This window comes from Phocoena phocoena, chromosome 16 (assembly GCF_963924675.1).
Source record: "Phocoena phocoena chromosome 16, mPhoPho1.1, whole genome shotgun sequence".
Taxonomy (NCBI): domain Eukaryota; kingdom Metazoa; phylum Chordata; class Mammalia; order Artiodactyla; family Phocoenidae; genus Phocoena; species Phocoena phocoena.
The window spans coordinates 46926954-46945430 of record NC_089234.1 but is presented as its reverse complement, the minus strand read 5'-3'; the positions used below and the strand labels follow the sequence as shown (position 1 = coordinate 46945430).

General features: G+C 43.5%; 1 protein-coding gene and 1 pseudogene across 1 annotated transcript in view; both read right to left on the bottom strand.

Annotated features, from left to right (window-relative positions):
* ARHGAP22 (Rho GTPase activating protein 22) overlaps positions 1-18172 on the bottom strand; it is a 207710-nt gene extending 189538 nt beyond the window's left edge. Inside the window, exon 1 of the mRNA XM_065893822.1 lies at positions 18121-18172. Coding sequence (XP_065749894.1) covers positions 18121-18172 — 52 coding nt within the window. The remainder of the gene's footprint in view (positions 1-18120) is intronic.
* LOC136136245 (atlastin-2 pseudogene) lies at positions 4551-6295 on the bottom strand (annotated as a pseudogene).
* Positions 18173-18477: the final 305 nt, after the last annotated feature.

The following is an 18477-nucleotide window of genomic DNA, read 5'->3' as shown; positions in this document are numbered from 1 at the left end:
AGTTTCCCTCCCAGAAGCCAAGGAAAAATGCTAGCCCTCTTTTTGGGCAAGAATTCTCTACTACACAGTCATTAATTTTGGAAAATTCTTGGCCATTATTACTTTAAATATTTCTTCTGTTCCCTTTTCTCTTCTCCTACTGGCATTCCAACTATGTGCTTATTACACATTTTGAAATTATCTCACCATTCTTGGATATTCTGTCTGCATTTTTGTTCTCTTTTTTCTTTGTATTCAGTTTGAATTTTTTATTGACATATTTTCAAGCTCACTGATTATTTCCTTAGCTGTGTCCAGTCTACTGATGAGCCCATCAAAGGCATTCTTCATTTCTGTTGCACTGTTTTTTATTTCTAGCATTTCTTTTTTATTCTTTCTTAGGGTTTCCATCTCTCTGCTTACATTAACCGTCTGTTCTTTTTTTCTTTTCTTTTCTTTTCTTTTTTAAATTAATTTTTATTGGAGTGTGGTTGCTTTACAATGTTGTGTTAGCCTCCACTGCACAACAAAAAGAATCAGCTATATGCATACAGATATCCCCTCCCTTTTGGACTTCCCTCCCGTTTAGGTTACCACAGTGCATTAGGTAGAGTTCCCTGTGCTATACAGTATGTTCCCATCAGTTGTCTATTTTATACATAGTATCAATAATGTATATGTGTCAATCCCAGTCTCCCAATTTCTCCCTCCCCATCCCTTTCCCCCTTGGTATCCATATATTTGTTCTCTACATCTATGTCTATATTTCTGCTTTGCAAACAAGATCATCTATACCATTTTTCTAGATTCCACATATATGCGTTATTATACGATATTTGCTTTTCTCTTTCTGACTTACTTCACTCTGTATGACAGTCTCTAGATCCATCCACGTCTTTACAAATGACCCAATTTCGTTCCTTTTTATGGCTGAGTAATATTCCATTGTATATATGTGCCACATCTTCTTTATCCATTCCTCTGTTGATGGACATTCAGGTTGCTTCCATGTCCTGGCTATTGTAAATAGTGCTGCTCTGAACATTGGGGTGTATGTGTTTTTTTTGAAGTATGGTTTTCTCTGGGTATATGCCCAGTGGTGGGATTGCTGGGTCATATGGTGGTTCTATTTTTAGTTTTTTAAGGAACCTCCATACTGTTCTCCATAGTGGCTGTATCAATTTACATTCCCACCAACAGTGTATGAGGGTTCCCTTTTCTCCACACCCTCTCCAGCATTTACCGTTTGTAGATTTTTTGATGATGGCCATTCTGACCGGTGTGGGGTGGTACCTCATTATAGTTTTGATTTGCATGTCTCTAATAATTAGTGATGCCAATTATCTTTTCATGTGTTTGTTGGTCATCTGTATGACTTCTTTGGAGAAATGTCTATTTAGGTCTTCTGCCCATTTTTTGATTGGGTTGTTTGTTTTTTTGATATGGAGCTGTATGAGCTGCTTGCATATTTTGTAAATTAATCCTTTGTCAGTCATCTGTTCTTGCATGTTGTCTACTTTTTCTATTAGTGTCCTTAACATACTAATCATAGTTATTTTAAATTATCTACCTGATAATTCCAAAATCTCTGCCATATCTTGGCTGTTATCTTCTGAATTTCCCTGTATCTCTAGATTTGGGGTAGTGGTTTGCTCTGTGACCTCAATTCTCTGATGGGTCGAAGAAGTCATTGATTTTAAGTTCATTTAGTTTTCTCCTTATAGTAAGGGTGGGAATGATAATTTCTAAGCTTTTTACACACCAAAGATAAAACCAGAAGCCTGGGTCTTTAAATTTTAAAAGCTGTTGCATAATGACTATTCTTTTTCAGACAACTCCTACTGCACCTCCCAGCTCCCCATTCCTAGAGGATTCCAGAGGCCTGTGACCCACATGGAAGACTTCAGAGAACAACTTCCTTTAGATCTCTCCATTAGATTAATACAAGTAATGAATGTAAGCTCCAGGACGCAGGGATTTTTATCTGCTTTGTTACCTACTGTAACTGTAGCTAGAACAGTTCCTGGCACAACAGGAACTGTTGTACTGAGTGACTAATTATCAACTTCTCATTAGGGAAGCCTTGAGTCCACCTTTAATAGCCCCAGCTAGCTCTCAGCTCTATGATGATCTGCCTTCCCCTGGGACACTCAGTTGACTGGCCTTGGATTTGCATTCCTTGAACACTGGAGAAGTAAGGCTGGGGGCCTGGCTCCAAATATAGGGTCCCTGTGTCTGCACACAGAGTCTGAATCAAGTAAAAACCCATTATTCTACTTTCTTCTAAAAAAATTCCCAAAGCCAACAGTTCACAACCTGAGATTAAAGTAGGATCCAATGGTTTACCTGAAAGGGAATTTCTATTCATTCAGGAATTACCCTGTGCCCTTTCTCGAACTCTCTGTGTTTTATTAGCTAGGCAATCCTTATAAAAGTTCTGTGAGATATGGTCTATCATGATCTCCCTTTTATAGTGAGGAACCCAAGTGGAGAGATTATATCACCGGAATAAGACCAGAGAGTAAGTAATTGGTGGAACTAAGATTTACACCTAGACCTGGCTTTCTTTAAAGACTATTCTTTTCAGAACTGGCAAAATGATGCCAGTGTCAAGGTGAAAGGGTTGACTTTCCCTGTTCGCTGGGAAGTTAACAAGGACTGGATCATGACATAGGGCTAAGAAGAGGAGGGAGCAGAGGTCTGGGGAGAGGAGAAAAAACAGTTTGTTTTGGGGGTTGGGGGAGAATAGAATGCTTTTTTTTTTTTCTGTCTAAGAACAGATGAGTTGGTAGCAGTTTAATACAGATGGAAACAAATATAATCCATATAAAAACAGGATTTGAAGCAGGAGGCGGATATATCAACCAAAGTAAAGTTAGAACTTTCAGTCATGCAGCTCAACATCTGAGTTCTCTTCACTTAAAAACCAAACTAGGGGGCTTCCCTGGTGGCGCAGTGGTTGAGAGTCCGCCTGCCGATGCAGGGGACACGGGTTCGTGCCCCGGTCCAGGAAGATCCCACATGCCGCGGAGGGGCTGGGCCCGTGAGCCAAGGCCGCTGAGCCTGCACGTCCGGAGCCTGTGCTCCGCAACAGGAGAGGCCACAACAGTGAGAGGCCCGCGTACCGCAAAACAAAACAAAACCAAAAAAACCCAAACTAGACGCTTTAATAGGTGTTCGTAGAGAAGGCTACAAAAGTATTGCAAAATGTTAGCCTTACATATACCACAAAAAAGAGAGAGAAAAACAAAATTAATACACCCCCTAGGCTAATCACAACAAGTTTTCCCTAACAGAGACAGACACTGAAAAATAACTTTTTACAAGCTTAGCTTCAAGGTATGAGGTACGATACCTTACAGCTGTCACTTGGGTGTTTCCCACTCATGCTCTTTTCAGTATAAACAAATAGGTTTATGTAATGGAATACATATTTGAAGAATTCCTTAAAAAAATCACAAGTTTCATTTTATATATACAAATTTTTAATTATATACTGAAAACAAATTACAGGAAAGAACTTTAAAATGCAACAGAGGACAAAGTCACAATAAACATTCCCACTGAATTCCCTTGGTCGGGGGCGTGGTGAGACTGCAGTGCTCAAGAAGATAAATATCACAAATATAACAAAAACTTCAAATTGTCTATGCACTCACACACTGACATGAGCCACAAACATTCCTTCACAGGGTCTGTACTCATTAGCCTACCACAGAACCAGATTTTGTCATAAACTACAAAACTTTTAATACAAAATCCTATTTATATATTTATAATTCACATACTTGCCCTATCTGTGATTTTAGAAAATAAATGCTACACACTGTATAGATACTCTTAACTCATAGCTGTAGGCAACATTTTTGGATGGAATTTCCCCCCCAATAAAATTAATGGCATATTTTATGTACATGAAGGCTAAACTGCATAAAGACGGTTCAGTTTCCCAGATATGTTTCTCCTTTTAGGGCAGGTTTATAAATTTAAAAAGGTAAGACAAATGTACACCTCAGAATCACTTTCTTAGCTGCAAGAGTTGTCATGTAATTTCTGTGAAGTTTCTGATACATGCATTTATGTAATACTGGTATTGAAGGCAGTAAAGCAATATATACTTTTAATGTCGTAGCTCAGTAAAGGCTTCTTTGTCATTCCAATCTGATTCTTGATACACTGATTCATAACTTCTCTAAAAATTAAAATTTCAATGGGACACTGTGTTAAAGAGACTCTAAATAGATTTCTTAAAATATTTCCCTGAAATAGCCTTTCCATAAGATAAATTTCACTAACATTAGATTAAGTAAAAAGGGAAAGAAAAGAATTAAACATGGCACAAGTGTGCATGAAAACTAATGCTCCTCAGCCAATCTTCATGTCTTAGGAGCCATGAACAGAATGCTTAAAACCAACAAACAATCTCACACTCTGTGGCAGCCATCTGTGAAGCCAGTTATACTAAACTACTTCTACAGTTGATTGTAAACTTTGGTTTATTTTTATTTGAGTTCTCACTGTACAGCAAGAATGAAAAAAAGAAAGAGTGGAGTCCATGAAGAGATGAACTGTCAGTCTGTCTTTAATCTGGCATGATGAGACACCTGGTCAGTCAGGTCTGCTTTGGTAGAGTTTGTTACAGACTGCCTTATGTTTTCCTCCATGAAATTACCAACCAAGGGTCTTCAATACCTGTTCCCAAAGCGTTTCAGCAATCTGATCAATCATTGTTCCAATTTCTCTGAACTCCCCAGAGTATTTAACATATGCCCAAGTACAAAGAGACGTCAGTGCTAACCCCATGACAAGGTTACACAAGACGGCTATAGAGTTTAGGCCAATGAAGCCAGTCAGTCCTGAGATTATATACGTAGCAAACATGACTGCAGTGTGGCAGGGGTACGAGCAACATAGAAGATATTTTTGCCATCATTGTGCTTTATAAAATTTGCACAGGTTCCTTCTATTTCAGCCTCAAACTGGTCCTGATAACGACAGCAGGATTCATCTCCACCCATTTTTTTTTTAACTGAACAAGACTGTTTAATTGCCACTTCCTTGAGATCCAGGTGTTTTTACTCCAGAGTGCAATGTAAGGGTTGTCCCCACCGCCTACCTGCTCCATACTTTTGCAATAGATCTCTCTTGCTCCTGCTACTGCAGCAAGATTATTAGCTTCAGCTGTTGCCTGAAGCATGGACTTTGGATGTGGAAGTTCCTCTCCTTGACAAATTTTAATGTAAGCCTTAAAGTATTGTACAAGATCTTTACAAATGACTTTAGATCCACTTATCTCTTTTTCTAACAAATTTTCTGGGGCAAGTAGCAATGGAATCAGATTTCGAAGCTCTTGTTTAAACTCTTCATAAATATCTTTCAATCTCCCATCAAAACTAGGATTAGTTGCAACTTTAAGACCAGGATGTGGCAAAAGGAAGCAACCAAGATTTGAGAAACAGTTGTGAATGTGCTTCCTTACATTCTGTAGCTCTTCATGTTGACTTTGTTTTACCTGCAATCTCTTTTCAAGGAATTGTTTTCCACCTTCCAAACCATATGAATGTTCATAAGGATAACTCCAGTCTCGAATCAAAAACATTAATGTCTGAAATGGTTTCTGGTAGATTTCTTCCATTGCAAGTCTGCCGTATTCTGTACATAATTGTAAGTGTTGAAGATCATCTTCTTGAATATTTTGAGACAAATTATATACCTGGACAGAGCCAGTCACAGTGCTCAGAGCAAACACTGTTGCACTATCTTTGATAGTTGACTGGCTATCGAAGGCACCCTGGGTATCCCTCAGCAGCACAGCCACTTTTGTTCCATTAGGTCTCTCGATCACATACACTTCATTCCAGATGTGTATGCCTGTTGTTTCTCTTTTGCAACCAACCCGCCATGTAAAGCCAGTCAATGGTTCATTGTTTCCACAAATCCAACTTTGAGAATCCTTGTTATACATATATCTAAGCATGAAGTCCAGTAGAAATGAGTTCCCTTTAGGAAAAGCTCCTGCCATGGATACCACTACTATGTTAAGATCTCCTATGTGCTCCTGTAGCAATATCTGCTCCAAAGCTTCTTCATCAAGCTCAGGGTTATGGTCATCTTCATGTGAAAGAACAATCTATACTGGACATGGTTCCTTCATAACCTCATCAGAGTCTACTAGGTCATCATCTTCATAATTCTCACCTAGGAGGGTCCTGGACAAGACGTGGTTAACCCCGGTGTCTGGGTCGCTGGTTCGCCTCCGTCACTGCAGCCCCTCGTGTGGCTGCCGCCTCCGCGCTGCCTCGTCCCCCTTAGCCATCTTGGACAGATTTAAAATTAACTCCCCCTAGAATGCTATTTTATTTTTTTTATGTTTAAGTATAGTTGATTTACAATGTTGTGTTAGTTTCTGGTATACTATTTACAATAACAGGCATGAAAGCAACCTAAATGTCCATCGACAGATGAATGGATAAAAAAGTCGTGGTGTATACATATATACACACATGCACGTGCACACACACACACACGTACACACAATGGAATATTACTCAGCCATAAAAAAGAGTGAAAACAGTTTCTCAACTGAACACTGGGCTGAGCTGGTCTTCAGGATGTACTGAGTCTTAGATGGCATTTAGGGCAGGTATCTGAAAGTCCATGCTATGAGCATCTTTGTCCCCATGTTAATCCTCACTTTCCACCCAGGCCACCAGGATGCTGCTTCTTCCCACCACTGTTGCTATGGTAACTGGCTGGCAGTCTTACATACCAGCCGTCAAACATGCTGAGAGAAGCCCGTTTGTACCACTAACCCAGTCATACTGTGGAAAGCCGATGGATACACATTCCAGTTGTGGGGGGGGACTTGATGGCTATGGCCAAGGGGTGCAGCCAATGTCCCTGAAGGCGGAGGTGCAGCTGCAAATGAGCAGTAGAGATGGGTCAGCTCAGATGTGGGTTGAGTCCTGCTTCTGCTGCTCAGTAGCAGTGTGCCCTTGGGCGTCAATGAATTTCCTGAATCTCATCTTCCTTATCTGGCCAACAGGGAGGGCTGTTCTGCCCCCACAGAGCTGGGGCAGCAGTAAATGAGACCACACGGGAGTGCAGAAGAATTGTGAGCCCTCACTGTGGTTTGCCATTTCGCAACCACTCTCAGGGTCGAGTCATTTCTCCCAGATGTGCAGGAACAGAAATCAGCGTAAGAAACTGGTTCCCTAAGGAAAGCCCCTGACTCAGCCCCTATTTGGTTCGGTCGCTGAGGGTGGGTAAGTGTGGGCTTCCGCTGGCTTCCAGAGGGCAGTGTGTCTGGCAGAGTTTCTGTCTAGACACTGGCTGAGGGCTGTGCCCAGCCTCTCCCCAGCCTTCTTGTTCCTGGGGCACAGATGCCTTACTATTCCTCAGGGCCAACAGCTCAGGATCCAGGAAAGCAAGAGGGCTTTTCCCTGCTGTCATGGGCTGAACTGTGCCCGCTCTGCATTCATATGTTGAAGTCCTAACCCCCAGTACCTCAGGACGTGACTGTATTTGGACATGAGGTCTTTAAAGGGGTGATTAAGTTATACTAAGTCATTAACATGGGTCCTAATCCAATATCACTGGTGTCTTTAGAAGAAGAGATTAGGACACAGACATGCACAGAGAAAAGACCGTGTGAAAACACAGGGAGAAGATGGCCATCTACAAGCCAAGGAGAGAGGCCTCAGAAGAAACCAAACCTGCTGACACCTTGATCTTAGAACTTAACCTTCCAGAATTATGAGAAAATCAATTGTTGTTTAAGCCACCCAGCCTGTGACACTTGGTTATGGTAGCCTGAGCAGACTAACATGCCTGCCCTTCCTCCTCACTGTAAGTAAGAGAATTCCAGCTCCCATGGGGACCCTTGGAGACAGGGACCCTTCTGGAACCACCATGAAGTGGGACTCTTCATCTTGTTTCCGGTCGCTCTGTCTCTCACTGCTCGCTGGCCCCGTCTCTGCACCTCTGCACTGGGGTTCCCAGGACCCCAACTCCATGTCTCCCCAAGCCTGTCCAGCTCACATATTGCCCCCAGCTTGGAGAGAGGGACACATTAGGGGCATAGGCTGCAGCTCGTAACACAGCTCTGGGCGTCACAAGTCCCATCTCTGTGACCAGTCCTGATTTCAGTCACAGGTGTGATACAGAGCTCTTGTCCACTGGTGGTTCCCACTCCAGGCTCTCAGCTGCTGGGGGCTTCTCTGAAGCCAAAGGGAACCTACAGACCCTGTGCAAATGAACAAAGCCCAGAAGTGCTGGGCATCCACATCTCTAGGGGCAGACTTCAGGTGAGGGAGAAAGGGAGCAGGGTAATTCTCCTACCTCTGTCCTTCCTGGACTATCTGAGAGGCACTCCATACTCTTCTCAGGGTTCTGTGAAGTCAGTCTGTTGCTGACAGCGTGACGTTGATAATGCCCTTTACACAGGCCTGCCTTCCATGTCTCACGCTCCCCAGCCCCTCATTCCTGCTTCCTGGTATCATCTCCCAAATAAACCACCCGCACCCAAGCCCTTGGGCTCTGCTTTTGGGGATGGCAGATTTGGGCATAGCTTTACCACTTTCCAGCTAGGGAGCAGTATGGAAAGATTTCACTTTCCTCATTTGTAAAATGGGGACATGACTATCTCACAGGCTGGTTACAGGAGTTAAATGAGATCACCATGGTGAAGTGAGTTGTAAACTGTGCAAGGTGATCTCAAAGCTAATATTTGTTATTATTTTTAGTTTGGTGGTAGCATAAGTCCTTCCTTCACTGTTCTTTCATTAAAAAAGAAGAAGAAAACCCCACCTCCATCTCATTCCCTAGGGTCCCTTGTGCTGCCAGGTGCAGGTGAACATCCTTGAGGAGGAATGGGTGCTAAGGGGTTGACACAGCCCCTCCCCTCCCCCTCCTTCCCCAAACAGCATCAGTGTTTATCAGTGGGCTTCTATAAAGACAGCTGGCAGAGAGGGCACTGAGTGGAGGAGACACTGGGCTGGCAGGCCTTTCCAGCCCAGCCGGCGTCAGTGCTGTCCGTGTGTCTGGGTGTCACAGGCTGGGCTTGGGGCTTATGCAGGAGCCCAGGGAGGAGCAGGATGGAGGCCTCAGATTGCCTGACACAGCCCTGGCCCTCTTCCAGGAACGCCTGCTGCGGGCTACCTACCTGGCTGCTTCTTGCCCCTGCTCCAAAGGCCGACTTGGCTGTTCCCTGCTCTGGGACCCTGCACTGACCCAGGAGCAGCATTGAGACCCTCCTCCTGGTTCCCGCTCTTCTTGCACACCCTCCACCAGAGCCCTGTGCTTCTGCAGACCAAGAGCTCCTTGAGAGGAGGGCTGCATCTCTGCATATGTGTTCAAGCATCTAGAACAATGACTGTTGGCCAACAGTACAGGCTCGACAAACATTTGTAGACCTACGGCTAAGGTATGCTTGGGGGGACAGTGGGAGGCAAGCAGGGAGTCTTCACTCAAGGTAACTTTGGCTGGCACACAAAGTCCAGAATGCCGGGAGGCAAGTCAGGAGGGGTAGGATAAGGGGTGCGGGGACAGAGCTGCTCACAGAGCAGAGACGTGAAGGCAAAAGGCAACGTGCAGGATGCAGTGTGGGTGGGCTGGGGTCTGAGGGGCTTCCTCAGGCTGGCTGGAGCTTTAGCTTAATTCTGAGAGTTCTTCCAGTGTGAAGGGCCAGAGCGAGTGGGTGAGACAGTCAGAGAAGATGCCCTCTATATACACTTGGCCACCATCCCTACCAGATCAGTCCCCGAGAAGCTGATCTCCCCAGAAGCCAACCAGATCTCTGGTTGAATACTGCTGAGTCCCCTGCAGATACAGACAGGCCCCAATGCAGTATCTATGGTGTCGGGTGCTGGGCAGGGGCAGATGCCATGGATCATTGCTTGTGTGAAGCTGGGCAGTGGGTGTCTCTCTTCACTCACAGAGCTATTGCCCAGAGCACCCCACAGGGAATGCATGATGGATGGTTGGATGGATGGATGGATGGACGAACGGTGTTGGACTTGATGAGATGTGATAGTAAGAGAACAGAGAATGCTGAGGGTCAGTCAGGAATGGCACCAAGCAGTCCTCCCCACACCTGTCCCTCCTTCTGTGCCACCTCCCAACAATGGCACCTCCTCCCTCCCTCCTTTCCACATGAGCCAGACACCCAGCTCTGTGCATTCCATATTCTCAGACTGTTCTGTCTCTACCACCACTATATTTGTCCAACTTCTCATCAGCCCTTCCCTGAACTGTTGAAATGTCCCCCTGCCCTGGCCTCTTCCCCCTGCCCACCGGCTTCCCCTCCCAGAGCCATCCTGCTGGAATCTTAGAATGGCCTCACATCTTCCATGAACTTCCCATATCCAAAACCAGAGAATAAGAACCCGTGATGGCTTTCTAATACAACTTGGCGAGGCTGAAGGACACGTCCCAGGCTTCCCTTTCTTGTATGTTTCCCACAGGCTACAGGGAGATTCTTGGGAGATTCGAGAGACTGAAGGGAAGCAGCAGCCATTTTGCAGCACGTGGGCATCATTGCTGATAAGCTGATTCATCTCATTGGCACGAAGCAGCAGCTAGACCTGCCATTGTCCCTCCTTCCCACAGAGCCTCTTCAGCTTCTCTGACTCCTGGGCCATGTACATGTGTCTTTAGCTCTGTGACAAAGGTCTGGAATTCTGCAGAAATACTTTGCAACACCAAAACCAACTGCGTGGACATCCTCAGTGCCTTCCCTGTCTGGCACTGCCAAGCATTGTCCATCTTTTTTCTCCACCATCTCTTGAACCCACTGTGCCCTTTATATTCTTACTGACTCAGATCCTCAAGGAGGCCACCTGACCTCCATTCATCTTCTCTCCATGCTATTCATTCAGTTATTCAACAGTCATTAAGCATATACTGCATGTCAGACATCATTCTAGGCACTGTGAAAACAGCTCTAACCTTAACTTTCACCCTTCCCTCCTTATTCTAAGTGGTGCTTGAATAGTGACCAAAGGGGTAGTGGCAATAAAGCCTGCAGAATAGAGGCTGTATCTTAGTAGGAGAGGGGAGACAGATAGTAGATGAAATAGATAAGTAGGAGGCAGGACTTCTAGCTATGTCTGAGTGATGAGGTCAGCAAAACCTCTTCGCCAAATGCAACTATAAACCTGGACAAAACTGACAAAAACAACCATTTCCATACTCTGAAATTGACCAAAGGCATGCAACAATCACTTATGCATGAAAAACTGCTATACTTTAGGTAAGAACAGTGAGAGTCTGTGGTGTTCTTGCCAAGGGGTGCTTCTATCCCACTTTCCCCAGCTCAGTCCTCACAGAGGTTCTGCCAGGGTGGGGCACACCATGGGGACCAGCAACTTTGCTGACGAAGTCAAAAGTGGCTTATTCAATTTTGAGCAGTGGGTGATGCCTACACCCAGAGGCATTGTCAGTGGAATAGACAATCTTGGCAGCAAGTGAATGGGGAGAACTGATGCTGTGTCTGAGTTTTTACTCATTGTTGGGGCGAACATGTGCCTGGCTTAGGGAGCATGCACGTGCAGTGGAGACCAGAGAGGGCTCAGGGTACCCATACACTCCTGCCAACCCTAAGACTGTGGCAAGGGCAGAGGTAATGTGAAGAGTCCAGCGGAAAGTAAAAGCCAGGGCAAACTTGAAGAACTTGAAAACCATCTGAACTTTGACTGCGTTTCCCTACCTCACGCAGATCTACTGGCAGAGAATGGAAGTTCTACTAGTTCAAGGTTTGAACTCAACATCTGTCCAATCATTGGTTGATCACTGAATTACACAGAAACAGAGGTGACCCCTAGGAAGCCAGTTTAAAAATAAAAGGAAGAATAAACAACAAATATAACCAGAGATATTAGTGACTGCATATTGTAGAGGAGACAGATTTAACAGATTTATCCCAGGCAAGTTACCAAACAATTCAACAACAACATTGTTTAGGTGAGTAAATTAGAATTCAGAGTTTCCTACAATACATTATCTAAAATATCCAGTTTTTAATTAAAAAATTATAAGTGTACAAAGGAAAAGGAAAGTGTGACCCATACTTAGGAAAAAGGCCAATAGAAACTCTCTGAATATTCCCAGATTTTTGTATTTAGCAGACAAATACTTTTAAAAAACCCTATGTACATACATTTAAAGAACTAAAGGGAACATGTTTAAAGAATTAAAGGGATGCATGATAATAATGAATCAACACATAGGGAATCTCAATGAGACAGAAAATATAAAAAAACAAATGGAAATTCTTGAGTTGAAAGTCCAATAATTGAAATGAAAAATTCACTAAAGGGGCTCAACAGAAGATTTGAGATGGCAGAAGAGAGAATACATGAACTTTAGAACAGAGCTATAGAAATAACCCAATCTGAAGAATATACAGAAACACAGAACAAAACAATTGAAGGAAAAAGAACAGACTCTCAGAGATCTTTGAAGCAACAATAAGTATGCCAATATATGTGTAATGCAAGTCCTAGAAGGAGACAAAAGACAGTAACAGAAAAATTATTTCAAAAAAAATAGTGATTGAAAACTTCCCAAATTTGATGAAAAATATCATGTGTCACATGTAACCAACTTTAAAAATCCCAAGCAGTTTTAAAATACAAAGAGATTTATAGTTCAACACTTTAGAGTCCAACTCTTGAAAGATAAAGAGAAAATCCTGACAGTGGCAAAAGAAAAACTTGTCCCCCTCATCACATGGAGGGGGACATCAACACGATTAACAGCTGACTTCTCATCTGAAACAATGGAGGCTAGAAGTGGAAGGCCATATTCAAAGGGCTGAAAGAAAAATAAAAACCATTAACCAGGAATTTTGTATCCAAACAGCTGTCCTACAAAAATGAAGGCAAAATTAATACATTCCCAGATAGACAACAACTAACAGAATTCCTTGCTGGCAGACCTGCCTCATAAGAAACACTAAAGGAAGTTCTTCAGGCTGAAAGGAAATGACACCAGGTGGCGACCAGCATCCACAGGAAGAGATGAAGCACACAGGAAATCATAAGTACATGGGTTACTATGAAAGGCTCTATAAATAAAGTTTTTCTCATTTCTTCTCTTAACATCTTTTAAAGACTTAACTGTGTATAAAGCAATAATTATAATAGTGTCCTTTGGGGTTTATAAGACATAGATGTAATACATATATGACAATAATAAAACGAAGGAGAAGAGAGGAAATGGAACTACCTTGGAGCAAAGTTTTTATGTTTCACTGGAATTAAATATTAATCTGAAGTAGATTAAGATAAAATGCATATTGTAATCCCTAGAGCAAGCACTAAGAAAATGACACAAAAATATAGTAAAAAAAAAATCAATAAAAAATTAAAATGGTACACTAGAAAACATCTAATACAAAGAAGATGGTAAAGGAGGAACAGAGGAATAAAAATAAAGGAGACATATAGAAAACAAGTTACAAAATGGAAAATGTAAACCCAATCATATCAATAATTTCATTAAATGTGAGTGGTCTAAATATCCCCATTCAAAGGGCAAAGACTGTCTTCATAAACTAGCAAGATCTAATTATATGCTATCTACAAGAGACACACTGTAGATTCAGTGATACAAACTGGTTGAAAGGAAAAGGATGGAAAAAGGTATGCCATGCAACAGGAACCATAAGACAGCTGGAACTGGCTATATTAATATAAGATAAAATAGACTTTAAGAAAAGGAACATTACAACAAAGAGGAACGTTTTACAATGATAAAAGGGTGAATACATCAGGACGCTATAACAATTATAAACATACACAGACTTAACAAAAGAGCCTCAAAATACATGAAGTGAAAAGTGACAGTAGACAGTTGAATAATAAGATTGGAGATTTCCCTACACCAATCTCAATAAATGACAGAACAACTAGACAGAATATCAGTAACAATATAGAAGGCTTAGACAACACTATTAACCAATTTGACCTAAGTGATATATATAGGACACTCCTTACAATGACAGCAGAATATACATTATTTTCATGTACATATGGAACATTCTTCAGAATATGCCCTAAAATAATAAATCAACTGGTGAGTGTATAAGCAAAATGCACATCCATATATTATTCAGCTAAAAAGGAACAACTACTGATACACACAAGAACATGAATGAACCTCAGAAACTTTATGCTAAATGAAAGAAGCCTGATGCAAAAGACCACATAGTATATGATTCTACTTATATAAAATGTCCAGAAAAGGCAAATTTATAGAGACAGAAGGCACATCAGTGGTTTCTCAGGCTTGGGGGCAGGAGAGGGGATTAATTGCAGATAGTCAGGAGGGAATTTTTCCGGGTGATAGAAATGTCTAAACACCGGATAATGGTGATGGTTGGATAACTCTATAAATTTACCAAAAATTATTTAATTGTACACTTAGAATGGGTGAATTTTATCCTGTGTAACCTACATCTCCATAAACTGTTAAAATATAGAGATATATGAGATAATAACAAATGAAGAAAAATATGAAGAAAAATAAAGCAGAGAAGGATAGGAAAGTCAGGGTGGGATTCAACTTGTGCAGTCATTGGTGTGGTTTGCCAACCCTAACCCTAACCCTCCCTTCCAGGCATGTGGTCGGACTGTACTTCCTGGACCCCTCGTGGGTAGTTGGGGCAATGTCCAGGCTGAGGATTTCACTGCTGACATGAGACCCTTCTGGAGCTCAACTTCTCCCTCTGCTATCTGGCCTCGCCACCAGCAGCACTTGAAATAATGATTGTTCCATTAGTCTGGGTCTTTGAGTCACTATGATGGGCAGGTGACCCGTGACCCAGTTACTGTGTAACTTATCCCATTGTGACACAGACAGGTAGTCAGTGAAAGCCTCAAGAGAAGGTGACATTTGGGCAAAAATCTGAAAGAGGTGAGTTTGTGAGCCATATGGATATCTGAGGGTTAGGGTGCTCTGGAGAGAGGGGAGAGCACATGCAAAGACCTGGCATGTCTGAGGAAGAGCAAGGAGGCTGGTGTTGCTGGTGCCAAGCAAGCAGGGTACGTAGGAGATGATGTGATGGGTAATGTTGGGCCGGGTGGAAGCGTGACATGGGGATCCACTGGGATGTGTTGAGTGAATGACAGATCTAATCTGATTTAGGTTTAAGAGTCTGTTCCAGTTGCAATATTGAGAAGAGATGAAAAGGCCATAGGTAGAATCAGGAAGACCAGTGAGGGGGCCTTTGTAAGAATCCAGGTGAGAGCTGACTTCATACCCAGCTGCCATGATATTCTTCCTATATACAGTTCTGATCAGTCCTATTCTTACAACTTTCAATAGCTCCTTATTGCCCATAAGAAAGAGTCCAAGTTTCTCAAAGTGACATCAACCTACCTTTCCTCTTGTATCACCCACCACTCCCCTTCCTATATCTTCAGTTCTCCTCTCTCTGAATCTCCTGTTATCCCAGGACATACTCTTGCCTCCCTACCTGGGATCTCGTGGTCTCCTCACATCCCTGTATTACAGCAGGGAGGGGTGAGGGTATGGTCTGGAAGAAGGAAAAGTAAGCAAAGCCACAGAATTGGGAAGGCCTGGAGAAGGGGTGTGATGGAGGATGCCCATTCCAAGCTGCCCCCTGGCCTTGGTCCTGAAGGTCAGCTCGTGGGCCAGGGAACTGGGGACCTGTAGGAATGGCTTCAGAGCTACCTTCTTCTCTGTGGACTCTCTGGCCTGGTATGGGCAGGAGCCACCATCTTGCTTCCCACTATGAATCTGACGTCCAGTGGCTATTCATGTAGGGTCAGCTAACAGGGAGAAGTCACCACCTTGGCAGAGAACCAGGCAGCTCAGTGAGCAGAAGTTTGGGAAGCTGGGAGCTGCACCTGGTCGGACCAGGCAAGACAGTGGCACAGGAAAAGCTCACAAGAGGTGGAGCTAAAGGTGGTGCCCATGGCTGGGTAAGAGTTTTAGCACAGCGCCCCTCAGTGAGAGGCCAAGACCTGTAGAGGTTGGCCTCTGACTTCCTGCTACATGGCAGGTCCTCAACTTGGCAAAATTATAGGCAAAGTGGTTAAGTGAAGTACAGAAGTTCAATTTAACTCCAAAGAATCTTCTGTTTGCCCCAATTCCCTGAAAATCTCAGTTAAAAGCAAGCTCAAGTTCCCCAATAATCTCCTGTAGAATATATGGGGGGAGAGAGAGAGAGAAGGGAGGGTCAGAGAAAGAGAGAAAGACAGACAGATAGACAAAGACAGAGAGAGGGAGAAGAGACAGGGCTGAATTAGAGAGACCAGAGATGGGGCAGAGGACACTTCCCCTGTGTTGGCTGACTCTCCTGTCCTTTCTGAAGCCTTCTGTAGAATGGCATGGCTCCTCCTTTTTTACAAAGCTGCCAAGCTGTTTGTGATCAGATAATAAATTAAAAATTAATTCAGTCTAAAGGAATAAAGTTCCAATACATGCTATAATGTGGATGAACCTCAGAAACATTACTCCAAGTCAAAGAAGCCAGACACAAAAGGACACACGCTGTATGATTCGATTTATAAGAAATATCCAGTATAGGTAAAGCCCATAGAGAGAGAAAGCAGGTTAGTGGCTGCCAGGGCTGGGGGAGGTGGGAAGCAACTGCGTCATGGGGGTGGGGTTTTTGGGGGGTGATAAAAACGTTTTGGAACTAAAGAGAGATGGTGGTTGTGGGACACCTTGAAATTGCCACTGAATTAATTATTCACTTTAAAATGGTTAATTTTATGTGAATTTCACCACAACAAAAATTTAATTCAATCAAATTCTTTAAATTCAGGTATCTCATGCAATAGCTCATTTGTCGTGTTCTCAAACGATTAGCATCTGTACTCTGAAGCCGGGGACATCTGCCACACCATGGGAATCTGGTGGCTGGAACCTTCCACAAAAGTAAGTGACGGTGACTTTTCCTTTCAACTCAGATGATGCCATAAACCCAGATGAGAGAAAAATACTGGATATTTTACAGACCACTCCCCCACCCCAATGCACTAGGACTAAACAGAGGTAAAGGCTAATCTCAGCTGCTCTCCACCCCCTATTGTAGAAAGGAGGCTCCAGAGAGGTTAAACATGCAAGAAGCGTCCCACAACACGTGTCCAGCCCAGAGTGGAATTCTGGCGACCTGGCTCTGTGGACACAGAGCTAGACTCAGCATCCCTGTGGATACCTGTGCAGACCATAGCAAAGGCTGCTGTGTGGTCTGGGGGCTCTGGGCTGTGTCTGATGGCTCTTGGGCCTGGCTACACCCTAGGTTCACCTGGGAACTGCTGCTGTCCACCCCACACCAATTAAGCCTGATCTCCAGTATTCAAAAATGCCTGGGGAGGGAATTCTCTGGCAATCCCGCGGTTAGGACTCCACGCTTCCACTGCAGGGGCACGGGTATGATCCCCGGTGGGGGAACTAAGATCCCTCATGCCACGTGGCATGGCCAAAAATAAAAAAATGCCTGGGGATTTTTAAAAGCTCCTGCATGATTCTAACATAAAGCCAGGTTGAGTACCACTGACTGTGTTTCTCCTACTAGTATCTGGGATTTCAATCATCACCTGAAGGCACCCAGGTCCAGAGAACGTGAGATGTCACTGCACAAACACTCAGCCAGCACCTGTTTGACTCACCCAGCTAGTCAGCACTTGTATGACCACACAGCGGTTTGTCCCACTTTGTCTAAGTTACCTCCTGGACACTTTACTGAACCATCCTCACTGTTTCTGAATTAACTGCTTAGCTGGATTGTTTCCAAGCAAGATACAGGGCAGCCTCAGAATGCACAGCCTTCCCTGTGATGGCCTTTTGCACCCATGGTCTGTGGGCACAGTGATTCTTACAGACTCTGAATGTCATCAGAGCCCTGAGCCACTGGATCCAGGGTCCCTGACAATCGTGGTCATGATGAAGGCTCTGTTTTTCAGGCAGACATGAACCAGCTCCCGAGTTCAGGGGTGAGGGCTGAGCCATCAGTCAGTGCCTGAGCCCTGACCACAGACGCCCCTAGGTGCTCTCAGATTACAAGACCAAGACAGCTTCTTTGGGTGGCCACAAATGACCCCATCACTCAAGCAAGAAGCCAAGAACCAAGGTAATCATACACCACATAGAATAAAATAAACTTCTTACCGAAATACCTGGCTGCAAACGTTCTTCTTTTGCTGGAAGCTGTCGGCAACATAACGAAGCTGGCAGTCTATGTGCAAACTTCTTGTATATCCTTTTTATAAAGAGCCAACCACATCCTCAAGCAGACACGCTAATTCTTGTTTTCCAGTAACAGGAGATCAGCATCTATAGAAGAGAAATATATTTAGAATGCCCTTTATCTGGTGTTTTCTTGGGTTTCCAACAAGAAGCTTCACGGTGAGGAATTAGTCCCTTTAATGCAAGTGTACCAGGGATCTTGGGATGGCCTTGGGCAAGTCAGACCTCTGGGTATCAGTTTCTTAAATCTGTAAAATGGGAACAAGAATGAACCACCCC